General features: G+C 36.1%; 1 protein-coding gene across 1 annotated transcript in view; it reads right to left on the bottom strand.

Annotated features, from left to right (window-relative positions):
• LOC145993984 (ATP-binding cassette subfamily C member 4-like) overlaps positions 1 to 23,588 on the bottom strand; it is a 116,748-nt gene that overhangs the window by 56,009 nt on the left and 37,151 nt on the right. Inside the window, exons 9-12 of the mRNA XM_083130016.1 lie at positions 22,488 to 22,598; positions 12,255 to 12,464; positions 9,760 to 10,046; positions 7,709 to 7,892 (exon numbers count right to left, since the gene is read on the bottom strand). Of these exons, the coding sequence (XP_082986142.1) occupies positions 7,709 to 7,892; positions 9,760 to 10,046; positions 12,255 to 12,464; positions 22,488 to 22,598 (792 nt within the window). The remainder of the gene's footprint in view (positions 1 to 7,708; positions 7,893 to 9,759; positions 10,047 to 12,254; positions 12,465 to 22,487; positions 22,599 to 23,588) is intronic.

Here is a 23,588-nt window from a genome sequence, read left to right as displayed (position 1 = left end):
TTCCAATTATAGTATTCTTTCTTTTTGGTATCGGGTTTTACAGCATTACAAACGTTGCACGATTTTAAGTGATCTTCAATACATTTGTCTATGCCAGGCCACCAATATCTTTCACGCAATAGTAACTTCATTTTTACTATGCCATCGTGATTCTCATGAGCTTTCTACAAGACTTGCTTCATCATTGAATTAGGTACAATAACTCTAGCACTCCACAGCAATATATCTTCTTCACATTGTAGTTCATTTCTTCTTCTTTTAAGCACTTCGAATTCACTTGAATCTATATTTGAATCCTTAATCTTATATTCTGGCCAACCTTCCATAACGTACATTTTGACCTGTTTCAACATCACATCTTGTTCTTGCAAAGTTCAGAAGACATCTTTGAGATGATCCGTGAGCTTGATTGCATTTACAAACTGAATCCCATCGATATCAATTGTTTCCCCTTGCAATGGCAACCTCGACAACAGATCCGCTACTTCAACATTCTTCTTGCACACAATTTCATATTCATAATTAGCCAAGAACAAACACCAACGTTGAATCCTGTATGAAGCCATAATGGGTATAGTCTTTCCATATTGAAGTAGTTGTTTGGCGGGTAGTGAATCAGTCCATATTTGAAATTGATTTCCATAAATATATTTTCTAAATTTCTTCATGCAAATATAATTGAGAGAGCTTCCTTTTTGTGATGAGGATAAGCCATTTCATGTTGCAAAAGAGTAGTAGATGCACATTCTATTGTTTTCAATTCACCATTAATTCTATGGCACATCTGAGCTCCTAGTCCATAGCTCGAAGCGTCACATATAATTACTGTATCCTTGCTAGGATCAAACAGAGTTAAAGTTTCGGATGACTGCAGTGCTTCTTTAACCTTTTTGTACTGACTTTCACAGTCATCACTTCAATTCCCATGCACATTCTTCTTTAATAAATTGTACAAGGCTGGAATCAGTATGGCCATATTTGGAATGCACCTTCAAAAAAAATTAATGCCTCCCAAAAATGACTTCAACTCCTTCACGTCATGTGGACGTGGACAATTAAGCAATGCTTCAATCTTGCACTGGCAAGGTTTAATTCCTTCCGCAGAAAGTTCATATCCTAAGTATTGAATGGATGATTTAAAGAACTTGCACTTTTCCAAATTAACCTTCATGTTATATTGTGCTAACCTGTGCATGACCTCAATACATCTGCTAACCGTTTCATTCAGTCCAGATCCACAAATTAGAATATCGTCTTAATATGGAATTACATAATGCAGACCCTGCAATATCTGTTCAATTACTCTCTGATATATTTGAGACGAAATATAAACTCCAAATGGCAATCCTGTGTGTTGTAATAATCCCCATGGCATGTTCATTACAAGCAACCTTTTTGCTTTTTCACTCAAAGCTATTTGCCAATAAGCTTTTTGTAAATCCAAATTAACAAATACGGCATTTCCTCTAACTTTCTGGGAAATATTCTCTAACTGTGGTAGGGGACAAGAAGTCTTTTCTACATATTTGTTCAATGTACTTTTTAGATCATAACAAATGCGTAAATCTCCATTTTTCTTTTTAATGACAACCATCGGACTGGCCCATTCTCTAGTATTGACTTTTTCATAAATGTCATTTTCTATCAATTTATCCAATTCTGATTTTACTTTATCTTTAATTCCATAAGGCACATTGTAAAATCTCTTGAAAATTGGCGTTGCGTCCGGTTTTAATGGAATATCAGCTCTAAAATCCTTTATAGGCAACTTAAATCGCCATCAAATGTAGAATAAAATTCTTCCTTTAGAATATCAACGATCCCCTGAATATCATTAGCTTTAAACAACTGTCACATTTATTTAATACATGCATGAAATTACGAACATCAGAGTTCATTGCGTTATTTCCTGTGACATTGTGTGCAATAATAACAGACTGCTGAGAACAAGTTCCGCTTGCACAAATTTCAGTCAACTCACAATGTAACTTGGGGATCATAATTTGAATCCAACTTCTTCCTAAAAGCGGGTATTCTAAATGACAGTTAATTATATACAAATCTAGATGATAGAACTGATTTCTCCACGCAACATTCACATTAACTTTTCCCAGTAAAGGTATCACATTATTACCAGCACCTTTCAATGTACAATTAGGTTCAGACATTTGTACATTTTGCAGAAACATTTGATAAAAATCTTTACTAGCTACAGATGCATAGGATCCAGTGTCAATCTCAAACTTTGCTTCATGACCATGTACATTAATTTCTATTAAATATGTGTGCTGGTTAATGTCGGAATCAAGTTCCCTTGTACACACTTTTATATCATTTTCCGAATCGTTGATCACATGTTGTGATGATTGAAGCTTAGATACCTGATCCACGATTTCTTCTTTATCAACTTTATTATTAAAGTTGATTTGTGCATCATTAGAATGAGTAAAAATGGTGGCAATAAATAAATCTTGATTGGCAGCTGTGTTTGTTGGATTAGCTTCAGAGTTAGGTGTGCATTCTAACTCAGTTGTATGAGCAACAAATTTGTTATTGAGTTCATAATTTGTGGATTTTCTACGTTCAATGTTAATCCTTTTATAACATTTCAAATAATTATGGCCTTGCTTACCACAGAACGAACAGTAACTTCCTTCATAATGCCCTTGCACTTTGGACTTTGATTCATATGGTTTTGAATTATTACCATGAAGATTACTTTGCTGATTGCTAAATTTGGAATCATTCTCATTTTTATGTGAAACCTTATCCACTTCATGAAATCTTCTGTCATTGCCCTTGCACTTAATATTCATTGTGCCTTGTAAGTTCACTTCATGGTAATAATCCTTCATATCACACTTGAGTTTTTCCATTTGTCTAGCTAACTCAAAAGCTTTCTGGAATTCATCTTTTAATTCAGTAGCTACTGAATTAAAAGGTGAACTAAAAGTGTTTTCGGCTTTAATAAAACAATTACACCAAAGGAGACCTTAAACTGATGAAGGGTCATGATTTTGCACCTAATGTGAGTGTACAACTTTGAATTTATTAACTTTGTCAGTAACCGTAGCAAGTGGCGAACAAAGTTCTTTTAGAAATTAAGGCTAATAAAAATACTATATTTGGTCAATCATGTCTGAAATATGCTTGTTTCCATTTTATGCAAGATAGCATTGTACGAAAAAGAATATTACATGCAAAGGTAAAGGTAAAGTTTCCTGTGCATATAGCACCATGTCATGAAGGCACATTTAGGGGATGTGGGGCTAGGGCCACACATATTCTTGATCTCAGCCATTTTGGAGGTGATATGATCAGTACCAGTCTCCGGCTGCCTTTACCTCCCAGGGTTGCCCATTAATTTGAGCCAGAGCCCAGAGTCGCTTTATGCGGCAACAATGCAGGAAAGAATTCAGTCCTTAGGTCACCCACGTTGGAGATCCGGGAATATTACATGTAATTGTTTTAAAAATCCAATCATATATCACAGACCTACAACGGTAAACATATGAAGTCAAGCCTTCATTTCTTTCATAATACTTGTTACATTTAAGATACGTTTAAGAGAGAGAGAGAGAGAGAGTTTTCATAAAATATAATAATAATAATAATAATAAAAATATAGTGTCTCATGTTTTAAAGTAACTGTGGTCGAGCGAGATATCCATTTGTGCTTAATAGTATATAAATAGCGTAACAAGTCTCATTATTTATTTTATAGTTTGATGTTTTACTTAGGAATACATTGATTTCCAATTTCCTGTTGCTGCATAATGACCAGGGGGGGGGGGGGGCATTCGAGAGGGAGCGGCATCTGCTGCCACCACCCAGGGCAGAAAAATGAGTAGCGCCGGCCCTGCCAGCTGAATACTATTTTGTAATATGTCCATCTGCACTAACTTCTCAGGAGAAATGATTAAAGTTTAAAGTTTGACTTCTGCAGATTTTGGAATCACTACAAGATGTGCAATTATTAATAATTCACGCCACCTGACAACCAGATACATCGCTTCGTAACATGATGCTTTAACCAGTACAGAACACGAAAAAACTTACCAACTCGTCTCTGGCGAAAAGTGGAGATACAATAAAATGTCATTTAGCCAGGGATACCTAAATGCATTGAATTTCTTCTAATTATGATAAAAGAGCATTCTGCATTTCTTCTAATTTAACAAACAAAATTGCCATGCATTTGAATATCTGCAAAGTGCATTGCAACACCAGGAGTCCCTGAATCTGGGCATGGGTGTTCTTTGTGAGTATCCCTTCATTAATTTCATCACTCATACGCATTGTGATTAGCCAAAAGGGGTAGAAAAGTGATGCTAAATAACAAGAAACAAACAATTTTGCAAAATATCTCTAAGTTTCTCTTTCTCGTAGTCACTGATGATTTTGACTTTGTCACATAGAGTTTATTGTTTGCATGTCTAGCATCGTAACACACTTATGAGGTGTAAGCAATGGCGGTTCATGGGGTTTGTAAGAGGCAGGGCACATTCAAAATATAGACTATATCTTATGAACAGCAGCATTTGATATACAGGGTGTCCACAAAGTCCTGCTACCATTACAATGAAACATAGCTCCTAAACTATAGGATATAAAGACATGCGGTTATTTGCAACGTGTTCTACAGCTCTCAAAATTTTTAATAAGTAGTGGTATTTTATTATTATTATTTTAATTTTTTTATTTTTTTATTTTTTTATTATTTTCTTTTTTTTCAGATTATGTTGTGACCGACAATGACGACAGCATATGAGAAGGCCCATTCGGATATGGGGTTCTGAAAATCCTCACGTCATTCGTGAATGTGTTCGAGCTAGCCCAAAACTGAATGTTTGGTGTGCTCTTATGCTTGATAGAGTAATCGGTCCATTTATCTTTGCTGAGGACAGGGTTACAGGGGCTAATTACTGCGACATGATTCATGAATACCTACTCCCTCAGGTGTTGGAACTGCAGCCAAACATCATCTTCCAGCAACATGGAGCGCCTCCTCGTTGGTCTCTAGATGTGAGGGACCTTTTGGATAGACATTTTCCTGGGAGATGGATTGGCCGCGATGGACCAATCTCCTGGCCCCTGCGCTCCCCTGATATCACCCTCTTGGATTTTTTCCTTTGGGGGTACGTCAAGGATCGTGACTACAAAACCCCAGTTCCAGATCTTGTCACACTTCGTACATGGATTGCAAAAGTTCTCGAACAGGTAGATGCTGTTATGCTGCAGCATGTACGGATGGAGATCGAATATCGTCTCGACGTCCTGAGGGCAACTAAAGGGGCGAATGTGGAAGTGTTGTAATTGTAAAATAAACTTTGAGAGCTGTAGAACACGTTGCAGAAAACTGCATGTATGTATCTCGTATAGTTTAGGAGTTACGTTTCATTGTAATGGTAGCAGGACTTTGTGGACACCCTGTATATCAAATTAAAAGCATGTAATACTTTATGTTTTAAGTCTCTTATGCCACTTTTAGTCCATGTGTCTTCAGCTTTGAACACAAAAAAGGGAATTAGCACAGCCAATGCCACTTTTCACATATATTTTATTAAATTTTGTGTGATATGTTCTCTTTTTATCTTTGAACACTTGATTTAGGCAAAACTCTGGTCTTGGTGGGCCTAATTCTTTGACCAACAGTCTGTTGGTGATTTAAAATTTTACATTGTCAGTATCTCATCTGATTCATATCGCTATATTTTCACGCGCACGATAACACTTCAATAAATAACTCACTAAGTCACATCAATTTATAAAACTTTTCAAAACGCATCGAACGTCGACAACAGACTTCTCACCTCCTTCTTCTCGAGTTCTTTCATTCCTATTGTTCAGTAAAAGTATGGTAAATATACCCAGCTACCATCTAGCGGGAATCTGAAAAACAACGCCCCAAGTGTTGGGTCTCAGCAATGTTGTGACTATTCACAATTAAAACACCCATTACCCCCCTGATCCCTCCCACTGCTCAGAATGTAGGGGTGATGTTAAAGCAGTGAGGCAGCAAGTGTGCAGCTAGAAAGTGACCATTGCTATGTTGCCAAGTTTCGTACAACCCATTGTAGCCCAGTCGTGTTTGCTCAGATGAAGACTTCTTTTGCGGCACAGCAAACACAAGAGTTTTAAACAAGTTGTGCAAACTGTTGTAATTTTAATTCTTTAATGGATAGAGGGGCAAGTGACCTTGGTTTGAGTTGCTGTTTTAAGTCCACTTTATGCACAGTAAGGCTAATCGGGACTGGACCTACAGTTTAAAGTGGGATCCGAACCACTTGTGCCTCCACCGGGTATCGAACCCGGGACCCCTTGATTACAAGGCAAAGAAGCTACCACTGCGCCATGGGGGATGACCGTGTGACCTAATGGTTGAACCGTGCCTGGGTGTTTCTTTTTTAAGACATGCAAATTTTCAACTTCTCTTCCATGTAGTACACCCTCGACTATATTTTGCAGACTAACAAGGCTCTGGTGTCTGAACCCACAGCCAGTATAATCCTCCTTAGGGCTCGTGATGTGTCATCCATGTATGTTTGTTATTATCCCTTCATCCAACTCATCTTATCACCTTTCGTCCTCATCTTTGCCATTAGCCAAGAGTAATAAAGAAGTGAAGTAATATTAATCAAATCAATCAAACACACCACACACTTCACAGATAAATATGATATGAATTTTTAAAACAATGACCTTCAACAATTATGTACTTTTCAGGCCCGAAACGAGACATTTTGCCCATTATTGCAACACTGTCACCTCTGCATTTCTCATGGTCGTCCATTAATCAGAAGCTTTAAATTGGCTTTGGGGGTTAGTTATCAGTGACTGTGTCCATTATAAAGAATGGCCATTACAAAGAAGCAACTTCTCCATATCTCTCCCCCCTCAATGTATTTCTGCAGGGGGAAGTAAGAAATGCCCATTATGTAGAGTTGTTCACTGTTGTATATTTGTTAAAATAATTTATTCACTGTTTCCTGTGACCTATGCAGTCTCTACAATAGTCGCTTATCTGAAGTAATGGCATAAGCACCATCACAATTTTTTTGTTATTGCTTTTTCTGATTTAAAGTATGTATGTATTGAAGGTTATACTTAATATGAAACTTTGTCATATCATAGCTGGATGTTTATAACATCCACAGATAAAAAGAAAAGCAACATTTACTCCCTTGTGGTGAGAATATATAAAGCAGTGTGAAAATGTATCAAATGGCCCTTACATCCGCATTTTTTGTTTTCCTAGGAGGATGGTGGAAGCAGACATCACAATTAATGGATCGCACACAAACAAAACTGTTTCATAGATAAGTGAGTACCTACTTTTTGTGTATTAATAACAGAAACTTAAAGATTGTTACTGTATTCTACATTGCTGTCCTTTGTTCACTTTTTTCTCACATGCAGTGGCACAATTTGCAGTGTGCAGGTACACCTGAAGTAAATGTTCAGAAAACAGCACCCTCCAGTGTTGTTTACTAGCAAACTTATCATTGCATCCACAATTTGTAAATTTGAGTAAATATGATGGGGGATGACTCGATATCTATGTTTTAAAATGAGAAATAGCCATATTTTGTTAGTTGTTCCTAAACCAAAATATTTATAGATATGGTTTCTGTTGGGTTAAAGGAAGACGTTCCAAGAAATAAGGTCATGAAAAAAAATGTCCAAAGGATTAATTATGAATACTTACATTGCACATAATGATGATGTGATCTGCATTCTTGAGGTACTGCAACTGGTGTGTAACCAGAATGCAAGTCTTGTTTCTTAAAAATATTGAAATGCAACTATCAAATAACTGTTTGCCAACAACCGTGTCCACGGCTGACAATGGATCATCAAAAAGGTAGACATCAGCATCGCGGTAGACTGCTCTGAAAAAAGCATTGAAGTTACTTTGCAGTTTGAATACATTTCTCACCATAATTAAGCCAGTAAACATGAAATTATATCCAGAATGAGTATATGATTGAAGTTTAAAGAGAAATATTGTAGTGGTTACCATATTTCACTGCATAATCGTCACATTTTATGCCTTTTTTAAAAGAAAAACAAAGTGGTGCATGACCATTAAAAGGTAAAAAAGTAAAAGTAAAGTAAAAAGGTAAAGTGTTCCCCTGTGCATAGCACCACGCCATGAAGGCGTATAGGGGTGTGGGGGTAATGCCCCACACTTTCTTGATCCGGTCGTGAGTGGGGGTGATGTGATCAGCATCACGCCCCTGACCGCCTTTACCCCCCAGGGTTTCCCCCAGGTACCCATGTTATTCGACGCTGGGTAGGCGCTGGGGCCGCTTCCACCGTTAGAAAAGTTCCCGGATTTGAACCGGCCGGGGATCGAACCCGGGACCTCTAGCATGGTAGTCAGACACGTTACCGACTGACCATTATGTGAAGATTTTTCTAAAAAAATTGTATCTGTATTATCGGTACTTAAAAAAATAATTTATTACTAAACTGTCTTTGGTGCAAGATTAGGATGCACCGAATACTCATGAATATGCATATGTTACAATAGAATAGTCCAAAGTGATGCACATCACTTCTTTGTGACAGTTTAGTGAACATTTATCCGGTATGAAAAAAAGTGAACACATTTGTTGTTATTGATTTGTTTATTTGTGCGCTATAGTCTAAATATTACACTTGAGAAAATTGACTACAGTTTTGCAAGGTATGAACATACAATTACCAATTCTGTCCCTCTTCCATTAAATCAAACATTAAATGAAATAGACAAAGTTTTGGAGATTTTATGTAAAAACTATTACACACACACAATGGAACATGAATGTTTTTCCACTCCACATTATATACAGTGGACTCTTTTTAATTAAAACTTGAATCATTCAAATTTTTCGGTAATTTGAACAAAAGTTTATTCTCCTGGAAATTCCTATCGAAACCAATGTTAAAAATTCATATGTAATTCGAATTTTCAAACCTTTTATTTGGATATTTCAAAGGCAGCTATTCAGAGACAACCGTAGGAAAGAGAAAGATTCTGTTTGCTGCTAAGCAGCCTCCACCCTCTCCTCAATGATGTGGTATAGCCCACCCCTTCTGTATGCAGGTGTTCATTCTTGAACCTCCACTAGCCAATGATTTATGAGTCTTCTTATCTACCCTCAATTGTCACTTTTGATTAGTCAAAATACATTGTTGGCAATGTTGGAGAATGACACATTGAATCTCAAGCAAACATTAGGGATGACTTTTTTCACACAATAAATAAAATCAAAGATTTTGTTAACCATGTAAAAAAAATCATGAACTTCTTTAAGTGAGAACAGGTACCTAATGTTGTTACAGATGTATGTGATTTTGTGTGTTAATACATTAAACTTATCTAAATATGTTTTCCATTTACAGGTAGCTTAATTGCTATTTTGAGAGGAATTGTTTTGGCTTGCACTATAGGATCAATTTTTATAGTAAGGTGCACTGAATGGTAATTATTTTTTGTTTATGCTGTAGGACATTCAGTATTAATTTTCTTATTAATGCATGTTTTTGTTAATTAGAATTTTGGATAATTCAAGTTGTTTTCATTTGAGTTTGAATTAAAAATAGTCCACTACATTTATCTTCACCACTTCCAATGCAACACAGTGTTCAAATTCTTTCTTTCCTGGATTTTATATTCTCCTGAGTTATATGTTATTTTGTCAGCTATACAATATATTTCCCAGTGTACCCTCTTCTATTTATATCATATAGTTTCATCTTACAATGTTTTACCTGGCAAGGTTGACTCTAGCTTTTTGACCTCCGCTCAGAGAAATTCCCCTCTCCCCAACAATCGTCTGGTCTCCATAGGGGAAATGTTGAAAGTCAGTCTTCAGAGCACAGACCTCCACCACCCTCTCGTATCGCTCTAAGTCGAAGGGGGAACCAAACAAAATGTTCTGCTGCACAGAAGCAGAGAATAGCCAAGGCTCTTGTGCTGCGTAGGAGACTCTTCCGTTCACCTCCACGGAGCCTTTGGTCAGGGGGAGCTCACCCAAGATGGCATGTAGCAGGGTACTCTGTGTGAAGAAAAGGTTGTCTTTTATAAGAACTCAGTAATGCTCATTCAAGGTACATGCGACTACTCAAGAGAAGATCCTCTCTGGAAGTTAAATGATGTAGTACTATATTTCATTACTTACGAGAAATTTCATTTTTCCATGTTGCAGATTTGGATAGTTATTTCAGATTAATTTTGAAGGCTCACTGCCTTCATTCACGTCATACCCTTAGGGAATGAATGCAGTGAACCTTCAAAATTAATCAGGAATGGCTATCTAATTGCACAACGTGTAAAAACGAAATTTCTTGAAAGTAATATACAAACTGCATTTATCGCATCCATCATGAATTCTTTATTTCAGTTAATTTACATCAGTATTGTACCTCTGGGGTTAATCTTGACAATGAACATGAATGAAGAACTAATGAAATTGATGATGAGACAATCACAACGATACATCTGTTCCTTGACCAGGGCTTCCTTGAACTGGGCTCGAGCCTTGGATGTATTGTTTTGTTCCATGTTATACAGACCACTACACCGAGGCCAACAAGTACCAAACTAATAGCAAGGAGGTGTATTTGCTATTCCTCTGCAGAAAACTCTTTCTGTTTCCGAAATTTGAGAGGTTTTTTCACAGTAATGGAAGTCAATCATGTTGGTCATTATTACTATTTCCATTTCTTTTTCTATTTTGGTTATTTTACATTGCTCTTCTACCTCTTGAGTTGAAATGTTTTGACCTTCTTTCGTTTTTGGATATTTTTGCAGTTGTCATTGAATTTTAATTGCACTTCTTAACTGTATTTTCTCCAGCTTTCTTCCCCCAAAATTCTACATCCGAAAATCCATTCTTTCCTGGAGGTCAAGAGAAAAGGTGCAAGACCTTAAGGTGTATTGAACATATCCTTCAAGTCAAAGTTTTTAAAATGCATTAGGACTTGATGTTTTTCTTCTTACTTAGCATGTGTTGACCCAAATTACCTAAAACAAATATTCCAATATATGGCTTTGTTTATATAAAGAATTTATAACACATTCTTCACTGGGGTCTTTACACAAAAGAATGTATTTTTAATAACTGATTTTGAATTAATTTTCAAACCATTTGTGCAGATGCAGGAGACTTGTTTCAAATTCGAAATCTGGTTCACACTTGCCTGTGCCAAAAGTTGAAACCACTAAGCATCCAGTTGTGTAAAATTATTCAAGTTCTTGCACCCATACCATCTTTTGTCATGTACGAGAAGTTTGAACTTACATTTCAGTATTTTAAGTTACCTTATAGGTCATGTTATAAGTATTTTCGTTAAATTCAATCAAGTTATCATTTCTCGTCAATGTTACCATATTTGGTAAAGTAAAAAAAAATTAAATGAAATAAACATATTTGTTTCTGTAAGCATTACAACTATTTATAACAATTTTCTAATGTAATTATAAAAGCAAAACAACAGATCATGTTAAATGAACTGGATGCTACACAATATCACATTACCAGTAGCAGTGATTAGAGGGGGAATGGGAAGAGAGCAGTTGCCCCTCCCCTCATTTTTGCCACTTTAGTCCTCATGCTATACTAAACATTATGTACAATGGAAAGTAAACTGTCCTTGTCTCCCCCCCCCCACTCCAGTTTTGGAACCCAATCGCCACCACTGCACATTACAATGAATGTAGATATGAGTTTGAATCTCAGGTGGTTAGAACAGCACACTATGATGCCCAGGATCCCGGATTCGAATCCCAGCCTGAATATGGGTGTTCGTTGTTAGGATCCCTTCATCAATTTCATTATCATCACTCATCCTCATCTTTGTGATTAACCAAATGTGGCAGAAAAGCAACACTAAATAGCAAATTAAATTATAGTACATGATGCTGGAAATTGTTTGTAGATTTCCGATATCAACAATGTGTGAGTATTGATTTTAGTATCGTATTTCCACTTGAACTAGCATGACATCTAGTAAATATGTTGTTACTTGTTACTCCTAATTATTAATGTTTTAATCTATTGTTAAGAATTTGTAGAAAACCTGGACATTTTTAATCTGGAAAGAAAATCTGGAAAAGAGGACATGTCTTATTTAAACATTGGCCTTGCACTTGTGGAAAATAGTGGTTTGTGTTACACGATTCTTCATATTACTTAGGGCCTTCACCATGACAAATGAACATTCTTCAAATTATGAAAATTATTATTGCATAGGTTAATATTTACCTTTCCCGACCCAACAGGGCCTATAATAGAAACTAATTTCCCAGGAAAAGCCTCAAGGTTAATATCTGACAAAGTACTATTACTTGTTGCATTCCATTTTGCACTTGCATTTCTCATTGTGACACCCAACTTTAGTGGTTTAATATCATGCTTGCTTTTGATAATATCTTCACTTCTATTCTGGATATTTTCTTCATGCAATAGAAAATGCTGAAATAGAAGTTTATTGAGTTTATTGAGTAATTTTCACAACGAAAGTACCCCTGAGGGGCATTGGTGCATGTACATTACAAAAATACAACATGTTGACATCGCACATAATATATATATCTATACATCAATTTGGCAGAATTTTTTATAATATAACATATTATAATAGCAAAATATACATTGACAAAATTATTTTTTGAAGTGAACTAGTGCTGTAAAAGTACATATTATATAGTGTATACAATCTACATTTATTTTATAAAGTTATTTAATTCTTGAAATTCTTGAACTGAATATAATGTGCATTCCAATAACAATTTTTTCACTTTACTTTTAAAGATTGTGGATCTTTCAAAATTTTTGTAACTTTTTGGTAATATATTGTATAACTGGATGCCTGAGTAAAAAGGTCCCGTTTGGTATGCAGTTAGCCGCACTTTGGGAATGTGGAAGTTATCTTTTTGTCTGGTATTGTAATTGTGGGTGTCTATGTTCTTTGGATAGTTCGATTTTGTTTCGTGTATGAAAGTAAGTGTTTCAAGTATGTACAAACTTGGAAGTGTTAATATACGGAATTTTTCGAAAAGAGGTTTACATGTATCAGTTTTGTGTGCATTTGCCAAAATACGCAATGCTCTTTTTTGAATTTTAAAAATCTTCTGCTATTGAGCCGAGTTCCCCCAAAATTGGATACCATACCTCAAAATACTTTCGAAGTTTGAGAAATAGATATTAAGCATACATACTGTATTGAAACTATTTTTTAAGGTTCTTAATTGGTAACATACGGTGTTTAGCCTCTTGCATAAATGATCTATGTGAACTTTCCAGTTTAGACACTCGCCTATAAATATTCCAAGAAATTTTGTATTTTTAGTAGCTGTTATAACGGCATGCCCTACTGTGAAATTATCTTGCTTAAAGAAGAGTTTTTGGCTCTAGATACACCAAATTTTATTATATTAGTTTTTTCGTTGTTCATAGAAAGTTTGTTTGCTGAAAACCAGCTTTGTAGTTCAGTAAGAGCTTCTTCCGTTTTTTGAATTAAAGTTACATCGTTAACAGAATCTACCAAAGCAGTAGTATCATCAGCGAAAAGAGTAACTTGGGCAGTTTCAACATTTGCTGGAAGATCATTTATGAACAATAAAAACAATAGGGGTCCTAGTATCGATCCTTGGGGGATTCCAATAACCACATCATTAAATTCGGAGTAATATGTTGTTTGCATCCCATTATTGGATAAGCTATTTATTGCAACGCTCTGTTTTCTATTCGATAAATAGGATTCAATTAATTTATTTGATATACCGCGGATTCCGTAGTATTTTAATTTCTCTAGTAGTATGTGATGATTCACACAGTCAAACGCTTTTGATAAATCACAAAAAATTCCAACAACAGAATACGTTTTGTTTATAGCGGAAATATTATCAATTACATCAAAAATGGCATTTTTTGTTGTTTTCGATTTCACAAACCCATTTTGTTGCTTTAAGAGTATCCTTTTATCTTCTGCATACTTAATTATCCTATTATAAATTAATTTTTCGAAAATTTTTGAAAAAATTGACAATAAGGAAATTGGTCTATAGTTTTCAATTTTTGTTTTAATTCCTTTCTTATATAAGGGTATTACTTTTGATATTTTTAAACAATCTGGAAAGCTACCATTTTCCATACACTCGTTAATTAATTTAGCCAAAGGCTCGTTAATGTACGTGCAAATCTCTTTGATCACGTTAATCGGCATTGAATCTAGTCCTGTTGACTTTTTGTTTTTCATATTTCGAATTATGTTGGAAATTTCTTCGTCTGTAGTAGGGGTCATATAAAAAGAATGCGTGAAAGATCTTTTCACGTTATTTAACTTTTCTTTGTATGTGTCCGTTACGCTGATGTTACGTTGCAGGTTAAGTGCTACATTAATAAAATAATTATTAAAAGTATTAGCTATTTTTTGCGGATCTGTCTCTATTACATTACCTGTTTCTAATATGATATCTTGATTCGTGTTCGTTTTTTTACCTGTAATATGATTAACTATTTTCCATAATTCTGCAGTTTTGTTTTCTGAATTATTCAACTTTTTATCAACATACAACTGTTTGCAATGTTTTAATGTTTTCTTGTAATTTTTGTTGAACTGTTTGTAATGATCTTTAAGAGAAACAAAGAAAATAATTGACTGTTTTACTGATAAGCATGTGTTCTGATCAGGCACGTATCTAGAGATATGTTTCGGGTGGTCCAAACCAAGTGTCTCAGGAATAATAATAATAATAATAATAATAATAATAATAATAATAATAATAATAATAATAATAATAATAATAATAGTAGTAGTTTTTAAATTAAAATAATTTTATTATATTAAAGAAATACAAATTAAAATACATATTTTAATTAATATTATATTGTTGTTGTTGCATGAAAAGGTAAAATAAGACGGTATAAGAATAGACATATAAGAGCATTTTGCATGAAACAAGTGCCCTGGCAAAGGAATTCATGTCAAATAGATGAAGAATTGAATATTTATTCAATAACAAAAACTGATTTTAGATCCAGTTGGTGACAAGTGAAGTTCCTGATTAATACTTTATGCATATTATCATAAACAGTAGTGTGCAAGCATAAATCTTTGGTACTGTCATTCAAAGCCATATGACCCCAATGTAATCCTTGCCTTGAAATAAGTTCATAGGAAATTAATAACAATCGATTATACAACAAATGCTAAAGAAGCATATTTTCATTATTTAATTTTAGTACTTGGTAAGTCTTTGGAGGGTGGGGGTCAGGACCTCCGTCCCTAAATACGTCCTTGGTTCTGGTATAATATTATTAGCCTGTAAATGATATAGACGCATTATTCATGTACTTTCTTTTCTTTATTCTAGTGCAAAACTATTAGACTTATATATACATTAAGGAGATAAATTATTTACTCAGTTCCTTGATGAAATATGAGCTACTTTTATTTATTTATTGTTTTTGACACTATAATTCGTCTTACGCTGTTGCCGTGTGGTCTAAGGCATCATGCTTTGGGCTCCAGCTACAGTATACGTGCAGAGTCTAGTCTCCTGGGGAAAGCGTGATAAATTGTCTCCTGATATTTCAGTATGTGTATGGGACCGATGGTCAATGGCTTTCCTTCTTGTATATTGCATTCATCTCATCATGGATTTGCTTTGCTTCTTTCCTCTAGAGATGTGGGAGCTTGATGATACTATGTATCCCAGTCATAGACAACCTACAACAACTGGGGGTTTGTCATGCTGACCACATGTCACCCCGTAACTGTTTGGATGATCTCCAACCTCTGGTGGGAGTAAGGCCAGCAGTTCATAGGTAGGCCTTGGCCCTCACAGGTGGTTGGGCCATATGACACTATTATTTATCAGTATCAGTAAATTTAAGACTAATTCTTCTTTTACTTCTTCCTCTTTACCCCTTTGCTTCATAGCATCGAGTTTGCCTCTATCCATTCCTATCATCTCTCCCGTTCCTTTGCCATCCTCTTCATTTCTCTTATTCATTTTGTTTTCTTTTGTCCTATTTCTTCTATTCTTTTTTTGAATGTCTCCCAGGGTCTACCTTTTGTTCTCCTTCCCCCTGTTCTAACTTCCATTAATTGCTTTGCTTTTCTATCTTTGTCCATTCTTAATCTCACATCGGACTGTACTTTGGGAAACTGGGAACTAGTATATTTGTGTAATTGTGTAATTTGGCAAAAATCACCGGTTCGCGAATGTGGGGAAATCGTGCTGTATAAAAGACAATGTACTGCACATTTGCTTCATTCCTTCCGGACACAACAGGAACAATACAATCGTGGTGTACATTTTGACAGGCGTTGTGTGTACCGATAATATGTTCGAAAACGGAATTGGGGGGGGGCACCAACTTAGGCATCCTCGTAATTTGCTATCTGTTTCCTCAAGCACTGACAATGAAAAAACAGGACTTTGAAACACCTAAATCCCCTCCACTCAGGACTGCTCGATATAGACGATGTGGTTTTCAGCATTCATCATCTGATTCGGATCTGACTGAACTACATGGACCACACACATTACAAGGATCGACTGTTCCAGAGAATCATTTCATAATTCCACGAATTCGCTCCTGGATGCTTTTTTCTATGCTATTACGGACCCTAAACTTCATAAGACCGAATCTAGTGTTTCTAACAAGAGGCCCCATGATAGTGGTGAGGATTCCCGAGTAGATGCTGAGGGCTTTCAGTTCAGCAAGAAGACGGTAAGGAGATTACCGATATATCAGCCAATATCCATCCCACTGAATAATCAATTTAGTGTTCTTCAGGAACTTGAAACTGAGGATGCCCCTGGTGATAAAAGGGATGATACAACCACACAAAATTCTATTCAAGACACCCGTCGAATGAAACCACCATCTATACAGTATATGTTTTTAAACTTAACAATTTCTATGCCCTCTCTTAATACTTCAAAGCACTTAAAATTAATCCTACAATATACCATACTTCTACTGGATCAAAAATTTACTTTGCCACTATGGAAGAGTATAATATTGCTATTGATCATCAGAAAAGTCATAATCTTGAATATGCAACTGGGACCCAAAACAGGGTACTTCGAGTTGTACTGCGAAAACTTCCAAAGGATACTAATATCTCGGATATCAGCAGATTTTATCAGGAACTAGGTTATGATGTGCTCAAGGTATCTCAGTTGGAACAGAAATATCAAAATACCCATAAACTCATGCCATTAGCTCTTTTTCTGCTGACCATTAAAAGGACTGAATTTGCTAAAGGAATCTATAAAGAACCAGAACCATATTTTGAACAACACCGTGTTGTAATAGAGGAGTACCACCCACGGCAATTTATACAGTGTTTCAAATGTCAGAGACTTGGACATGCCCAACAGAACTGCAATACCATAGCTCACTGTGTCAAATGTGCTCAATTACATGATACACAGAAATGCCCTAAAAAAGACCGTACATCACCTGCTAAATGTGTAAACTGTGAAGGTGACCATCCTGCTAACTTTCGTGGTTCTCCAATTTTTCAATGTGTACAACAACCGCAAGAACTCCGAGAAAGTGGTGTACAGTTTTCTTTCGACACTCCTAAGCAATCACCTCCTTCCTTACAAGACCAACCACTAGGAGTTATGTTACTGCTGCAAATACAAAAACCAATACAAGAGGCCAGGAATTTAAGGACATTTGGACTAGCATTAAATAAATTTTCAATTTCAGGGGTTTTCTTCAAAAATTAAATCTGGTCTACAGCGAATTAATCATGCCAAGACAATCGTAGATAACTTCAGTGTTGCCATGGATGTCTTGCATAACCTTTTCGGAAATGGCCCATAAAGGTACTCCAATAAGTAGAACATTGACGTGTGTTCAGTGGAATGCTGATGGAGTTCGTACTCAATTCCTGACTTTCAAACAATTTTTACGTGAATATAATGTTGATATAGCCCTGGTGAATGAAACCCACTTGAAAACCCGTAATAAATGGAAAATTGCAACTTATACCATCTATAGAAACGATCGATTCCCGGGACAGAGAGGAGGTACGGCTGTAGTTGTGAAATCTTCGCTATTTGCACGTCAACTTCCAAATCCAGCTCTAGAAGCTTTAGAAATCACAATAATTGAACTATTAATTACCACCGACCCACTAATTTTGATAGCAGGATATAACGTTCCAGAACAGCTTATTCCTATACAAGAACTAGAGACTGTTTTTCGCTTGGGCCGCAAAGTGGTTTTAGCTGGTGATCTAAAGTGTAAAAACCCTGCATGGAATTTGCGTGTAGTGAACCGTGAAGGTGCCTCTCTTCTCCAAAGTGTCCAACAATTGAACCTACCCATTCTTGCCGCAAGAGAACCCACTCATTATCCACGAGGACGTGAACTTCCAGATGTGTTGGATATCTTGATATATCAAGGTGTAAATGTTATGAATGGTTCCTATATTATTCATGATCTAGACTCGGACCATCAACCAATACTCTTTGAAATTGTTCATCATAATTTATTGAAGCCTCCTCCTCCAAAATATCACATTACAACAGACTGGGGATGTCTATAACTTGACATTTAGTGCCTATCATTGACTTGCATTTTGCTTTAAAAACCCCAGCACAAATTGATTCGGCTTTACAAAACTTTACAGCAGGCATACAAACTTCTTATCTTCACTCCACTATCAGAACCCCTCAGTTATACAATAACCATGGTCGTCTATCCCGTGAGGGTATGATCCTTCTGAACTGGAAAAAATATTTCCGACGAAAATGGCAACAAACTTATAACCATGGCTATAAAACGTTGTATAATAAATTTCACGATCGATTTCGCCAATATCTCATTCGACAGCGACAGGCAGATTGGGACACCGAATTCTCCAGGATGTCAATGCAGGATAGTATATTCTTGCTATCATTGAGAAATTTGCGATAGAATCCACAATCTGCTGCCTACCCTCTCCAGGGTCCAAATGGCATGGTGTACACACCAGAGGAAAAGGCTGAAGTGTTCTCCACACATCTGGAGGACCAATTCCACACACCAGATCAACCGCATAATGTCAATTATATACAGAAGATTCAACATCGACTGAAACAATTACGTCATGAACCACTCACTCTTATCCACTTCTCACAACCTCCTCAGGAGGTCAAAGGTGTTATAAATCTTCTTCGACCTGGTAAGGCACCTGGCTTTGATACTATTACTACATTTACAACTGAAGAACGGCACCAGAAAATTGTTAGTTTTTCTAGCAAAAGTCTTCAATGCTATATTTCTTACCGGTTATTATCCATCAAGTTGGAAACTAGCAAAAATAATCCTCTTGCCAAAACCAGGAAAGAACATTCTCCTACCACAGAATTATAGACCTATAAGTTTTCTGAGCCATGTTAGCAAAATCTTTGAACATATACTACTCAGACGATTACAAGCTGTGGTGGATGAAAAAGGCTTGCTACCGTATCATCAATTCAGATTTCGTCAACAGCACAGTACTACTACGCAACTGGTCTGAGTAGTGGAGTATGTTACAGGAAACTTTAATCTCAGTCGACATACTCTAGGAGTATTTCTCCACTCCAACAAAGCCTTTGATCGAATTTGGCATGCTGGATTAATTGTGAAACTATCGAAATTGGGAGTTCCTATTTATTTGGTGCAATTATTGGATCAGTATTTACAAAAGAGACAATTTCAGGTGCAATTTTTAAGTGATCTATCTACCGTTATGATCATACATGCTGGTGTCCCTCAGGGAGCTGTTTTATCTCCACTTCTGTTTGCTTTATATCCCAGTGATATCCCTGCTACTCATAAATGCATGTTAGCTACCTATGCAGATGATGTTGCCATCTTTACAAATAGCCCTTTACAAGAACTATGCTACAACAGGATGAGACAACAACTATTAGAGTTGGAAGAATGGTCTACTCGCTGGTGCATGAAGTATAATTCACTGAAGAGTGCTGCAGTTTTATTTACACGTCGACATAGACAACTACCAAAGATTCTACGACTCCAGGGATCTTCTATACCGGACAAACCTTTTACCACATATCTAGGAGTGGTTTTGGATGGAAGACTTAATTTCCATAAACACATCTCAACTATGACAGCAAAAGCACAAACTCGAGTTGAACAATTGTACTCAGTTTTCCGAAATCCTACCTTGGGACTGACGACTCGCTTGCATGTGTATAAGATGATGGCACGTCCCACACTCCTGTTTGCAGCACCAGCTGGGGACATCTCCGACCTTCAGTCATAAGGAAATTTCAGATTATACAGAATAATGTTGCTCGACTTACTACTGGTCATAGCCGAGATACTTGTAGCTCACAAATCCATGAGGACCTTGAACTTGATTATGTTCAATCTGCTATATATACCATTTGTTACAACTTCTGGAGCCAGATCCAACAGCATCCAAATCCAGCTATTCGGGGAATTGGAACTCGACCACAGGTCCGGATGTCCCACTCCATGCTACGAAATTTTGAACAAATCTAAATTCAAAAAATGCTATTGTATTATTATGTTATGTGTTACATATACTCCCTGTTTATGAGTACTTCAAAGTACTGTTTTCAATGGAGCAGATTAGTGTTCCTTGATAGTGCAGCTATAAAAGCACAGATTGTGATTTTGTTGTTTCTTTGTTACTTATATATTGTTATCATTATTATTATTCTATGTGGTTATTTTATGTTTTGTGTCTTTAAAGTGATATGCAAAATGTAGTTTGTGATTAGAACTTTTCATCAGTGCACCGAACTATTGTATGGTTTGAAAAATAATAGTGATTATTTCCTTCCTCTGTCAATGCAAAATTATAACAAGGAACTCAACATTTTCAAATTAGTGAAATAATACAGATGAACTATTGTCCAAATCCCGGCCGACAGTCGACCCGGGTTATAGAAAGAGAAATGTTGTACATACACAACTTTGTAAGAACATGATAGTAAGTCAAGGGCACAATGGTCCCGATACTTACAAAAAACCTGTCAATAAAGCATTGGCATTGGCATTGAATACTTAAGATGGAATTAGTTTTCACGTCTATCGTGCATTATTTCTTTCAGACGGCCAACAGCACCTGCAGGAGCACAAAGAGGCAATTGCCACCCTCGATATCAAATTTATACAAATAAAAATACAATTCGTAAAATTTTCATGCTCGCTTTGCTCGCAATTTCTTTCTTTCTTGCACTTCTGTCAAGTACAGAGCCGTAGATAAGGGACGGCGGGAGTGGCCCTGGGTGAGGAACGATGTAAATTAAAGATAATTGTAAAAGAGAATGTGTCCCATAATTTTTTTGTGCCATATGAAATCAATACTATTTTCAGTTTGCTCGCTTCGCTCGCAATTTTGTTGTCTTCTGTAATGTGTTGTAAATTACCAAAGGAGCACGCCACATTTCAGAGACAATTTATTAATTTGTTATGGTGCCTCTATGTTGTATCATTATATAGGCCTATATAATATATACCCATGAATGCAATGAAACTAAAAACAGTGAGATAAAATTAGGTTTTTCTTTCCTGACTGAACTTTCATCAAGGCTTTTGCCCCCCCTAATCAGAGGGGCTGTGCACACCTATGTAATGTTCTTGACTTTCTAAAACCCTTTTATATACAGGGCATTTCATAATGTTCTTTGGGGTTGGAATAATTTATCGCAAGAGGAGTATTTCACTCACACTTTCACAACCAAGTTCCAATGCCCATAAATACGAGGAGATGGTTTAGTGCATTCATGAAAATGACTGTTACACATGTCAAGAAATTGTAACAGTCACCCACACCTGCTTTCTCAGAGGAAGACATGGAATGCGTTTGCACAAGTTTTTTGTGTAGCCCAAAGCAATCAGTCACACATGCAGCTACGGAACTGGATACGTCAAAAGCAACTGTGTGGAGAGTTCTTTGTGCTTCAAACCATACCGACTTCAGCTACTGTGGTATCCGTCCGGGGTTGATTATTGGCATGACTTTTGTTGTGAGTTCATTGAGAAGATGGCAGCCGATGAAACTCTTGTGGACACAATACCAGCGGCCAAGTAAACTACCATAACAGCAATGGGATATTATCCAGGTTTCTCGAAGGTGTAGCAGCCATTTTAAAAAATTATCTAAACTAGCTCTGCATAGTGGCAGAAATGTGAACTACAACTATGACATAAGCTTGAGCTAAGAAAAAAACTTTTGGAATTAGTGTTTTAACTGGTTTTGGTTTCATTAATTTTATTACTCTTCTTGTAATAAAGTATCCTAACCTCCACCCTGTTTACTATAAAAACAAAAATGATTATGATTTGCTGTTGACACTTCAGCTAGAACAAGCAATAAGTTCCATTAAAGCAGGATAACATTAAAGCATGCAGAAATTTTTAATATTTTACTTAAAAATGTAAAAATTAATATAATAAACAATAAATTAATATGCTATGAAGAAGAATTCAACAGCTCACCTGAATACGCCTGATGGCTACTAAAACTTCTCCAACTACATAAATTGCTTGAGGAAAAAAGCCGGACATCGACATACCAAGATTAGTAATTAGGGCTGTGATAACAAATAGCTGAAAGGAATGAAAAATGTTCTAGTACAAGTAGCAAATCAAATAAGAATAGAAATAAAGAAATGTGCAAGAGCTAAAGATATAGATTTAGAAAATGTAATTAGATTTCATCTCTTGCAGAAAGATAGGATGCAAGTCAACTCCTCCACCTATCCTTCACCTTACAAAATCTCCTAAAAATAACAATATATTGTCAATTTATATAAGAGTAAATGGAAATAAGCATTTGCTCCTATTAGTATCTAAAATAAGAAATCACTCCAATTGAATCCTAAAATTAAGTTATCACTAAAAATATGCTCCTCTTAATAAATAAAATTAACTGATTGGTTCATAGGGGTGACTCAAGATAAAAATTTCACTCAGGCAAGGTGGATTTTTGGCACCCCCTAATTTCTACCCACCCTTTTTTCTACCCTGCTCTTCCTATTTTCCACCTTCCTCATTTAGAACCATGGCCATGTTATTGAATCTACAAACTGCATCTTTCAGTTGTCTTATTCCACTGTCATAGGCAGCCCCAACTAATTTTGGCTTACAACTTTTTATTGAAGTGTTTCCGGACCATCCCAAGTAACCAAAAGTGGTTTGGCCAACCATACTGAAAATGGTTGGCCCAACGTAAAAACATACAATTGGGCAACGGTAATTTTGGCCGTGGTTCCAACATTGTCCCTAGACATGGGTTTTATGTTGGGGCAATGTATGGTTTTACATTGGCCCAACGTATAGTTCTATGTTGGCTCCAACATACTGACAACTAAAGAATAGATATTTGATTTGATTTGTTGTTTTAAGTCCACTTTATGCACAGTAAGGCTAATCAGAACTGGACCTACAGTTTAAAGTGGGATCCGACCCACTTGTACCTTCATCGGGTATTGAACCCAGGAGAAAGAAAAGATATGTTTGTGTTCTGATATATACATAATTTATTGTGAATCCAAATGTAATCAATAGTACAAATAATTGATGAAATACATAAATAAA

Source organism: Lepisma saccharinum, chromosome 10, assembly GCF_977018435.1.
Source record: "Lepisma saccharinum chromosome 10, izLepSacc3.1, whole genome shotgun sequence".
Lineage (NCBI taxonomy): Eukaryota > Metazoa > Arthropoda > Insecta > Zygentoma > Lepismatidae > Lepisma > Lepisma saccharinum.
Note: the sequence above shows the minus strand (reverse complement) of the source record. Positions and strands in the feature narration are given on the sequence as shown.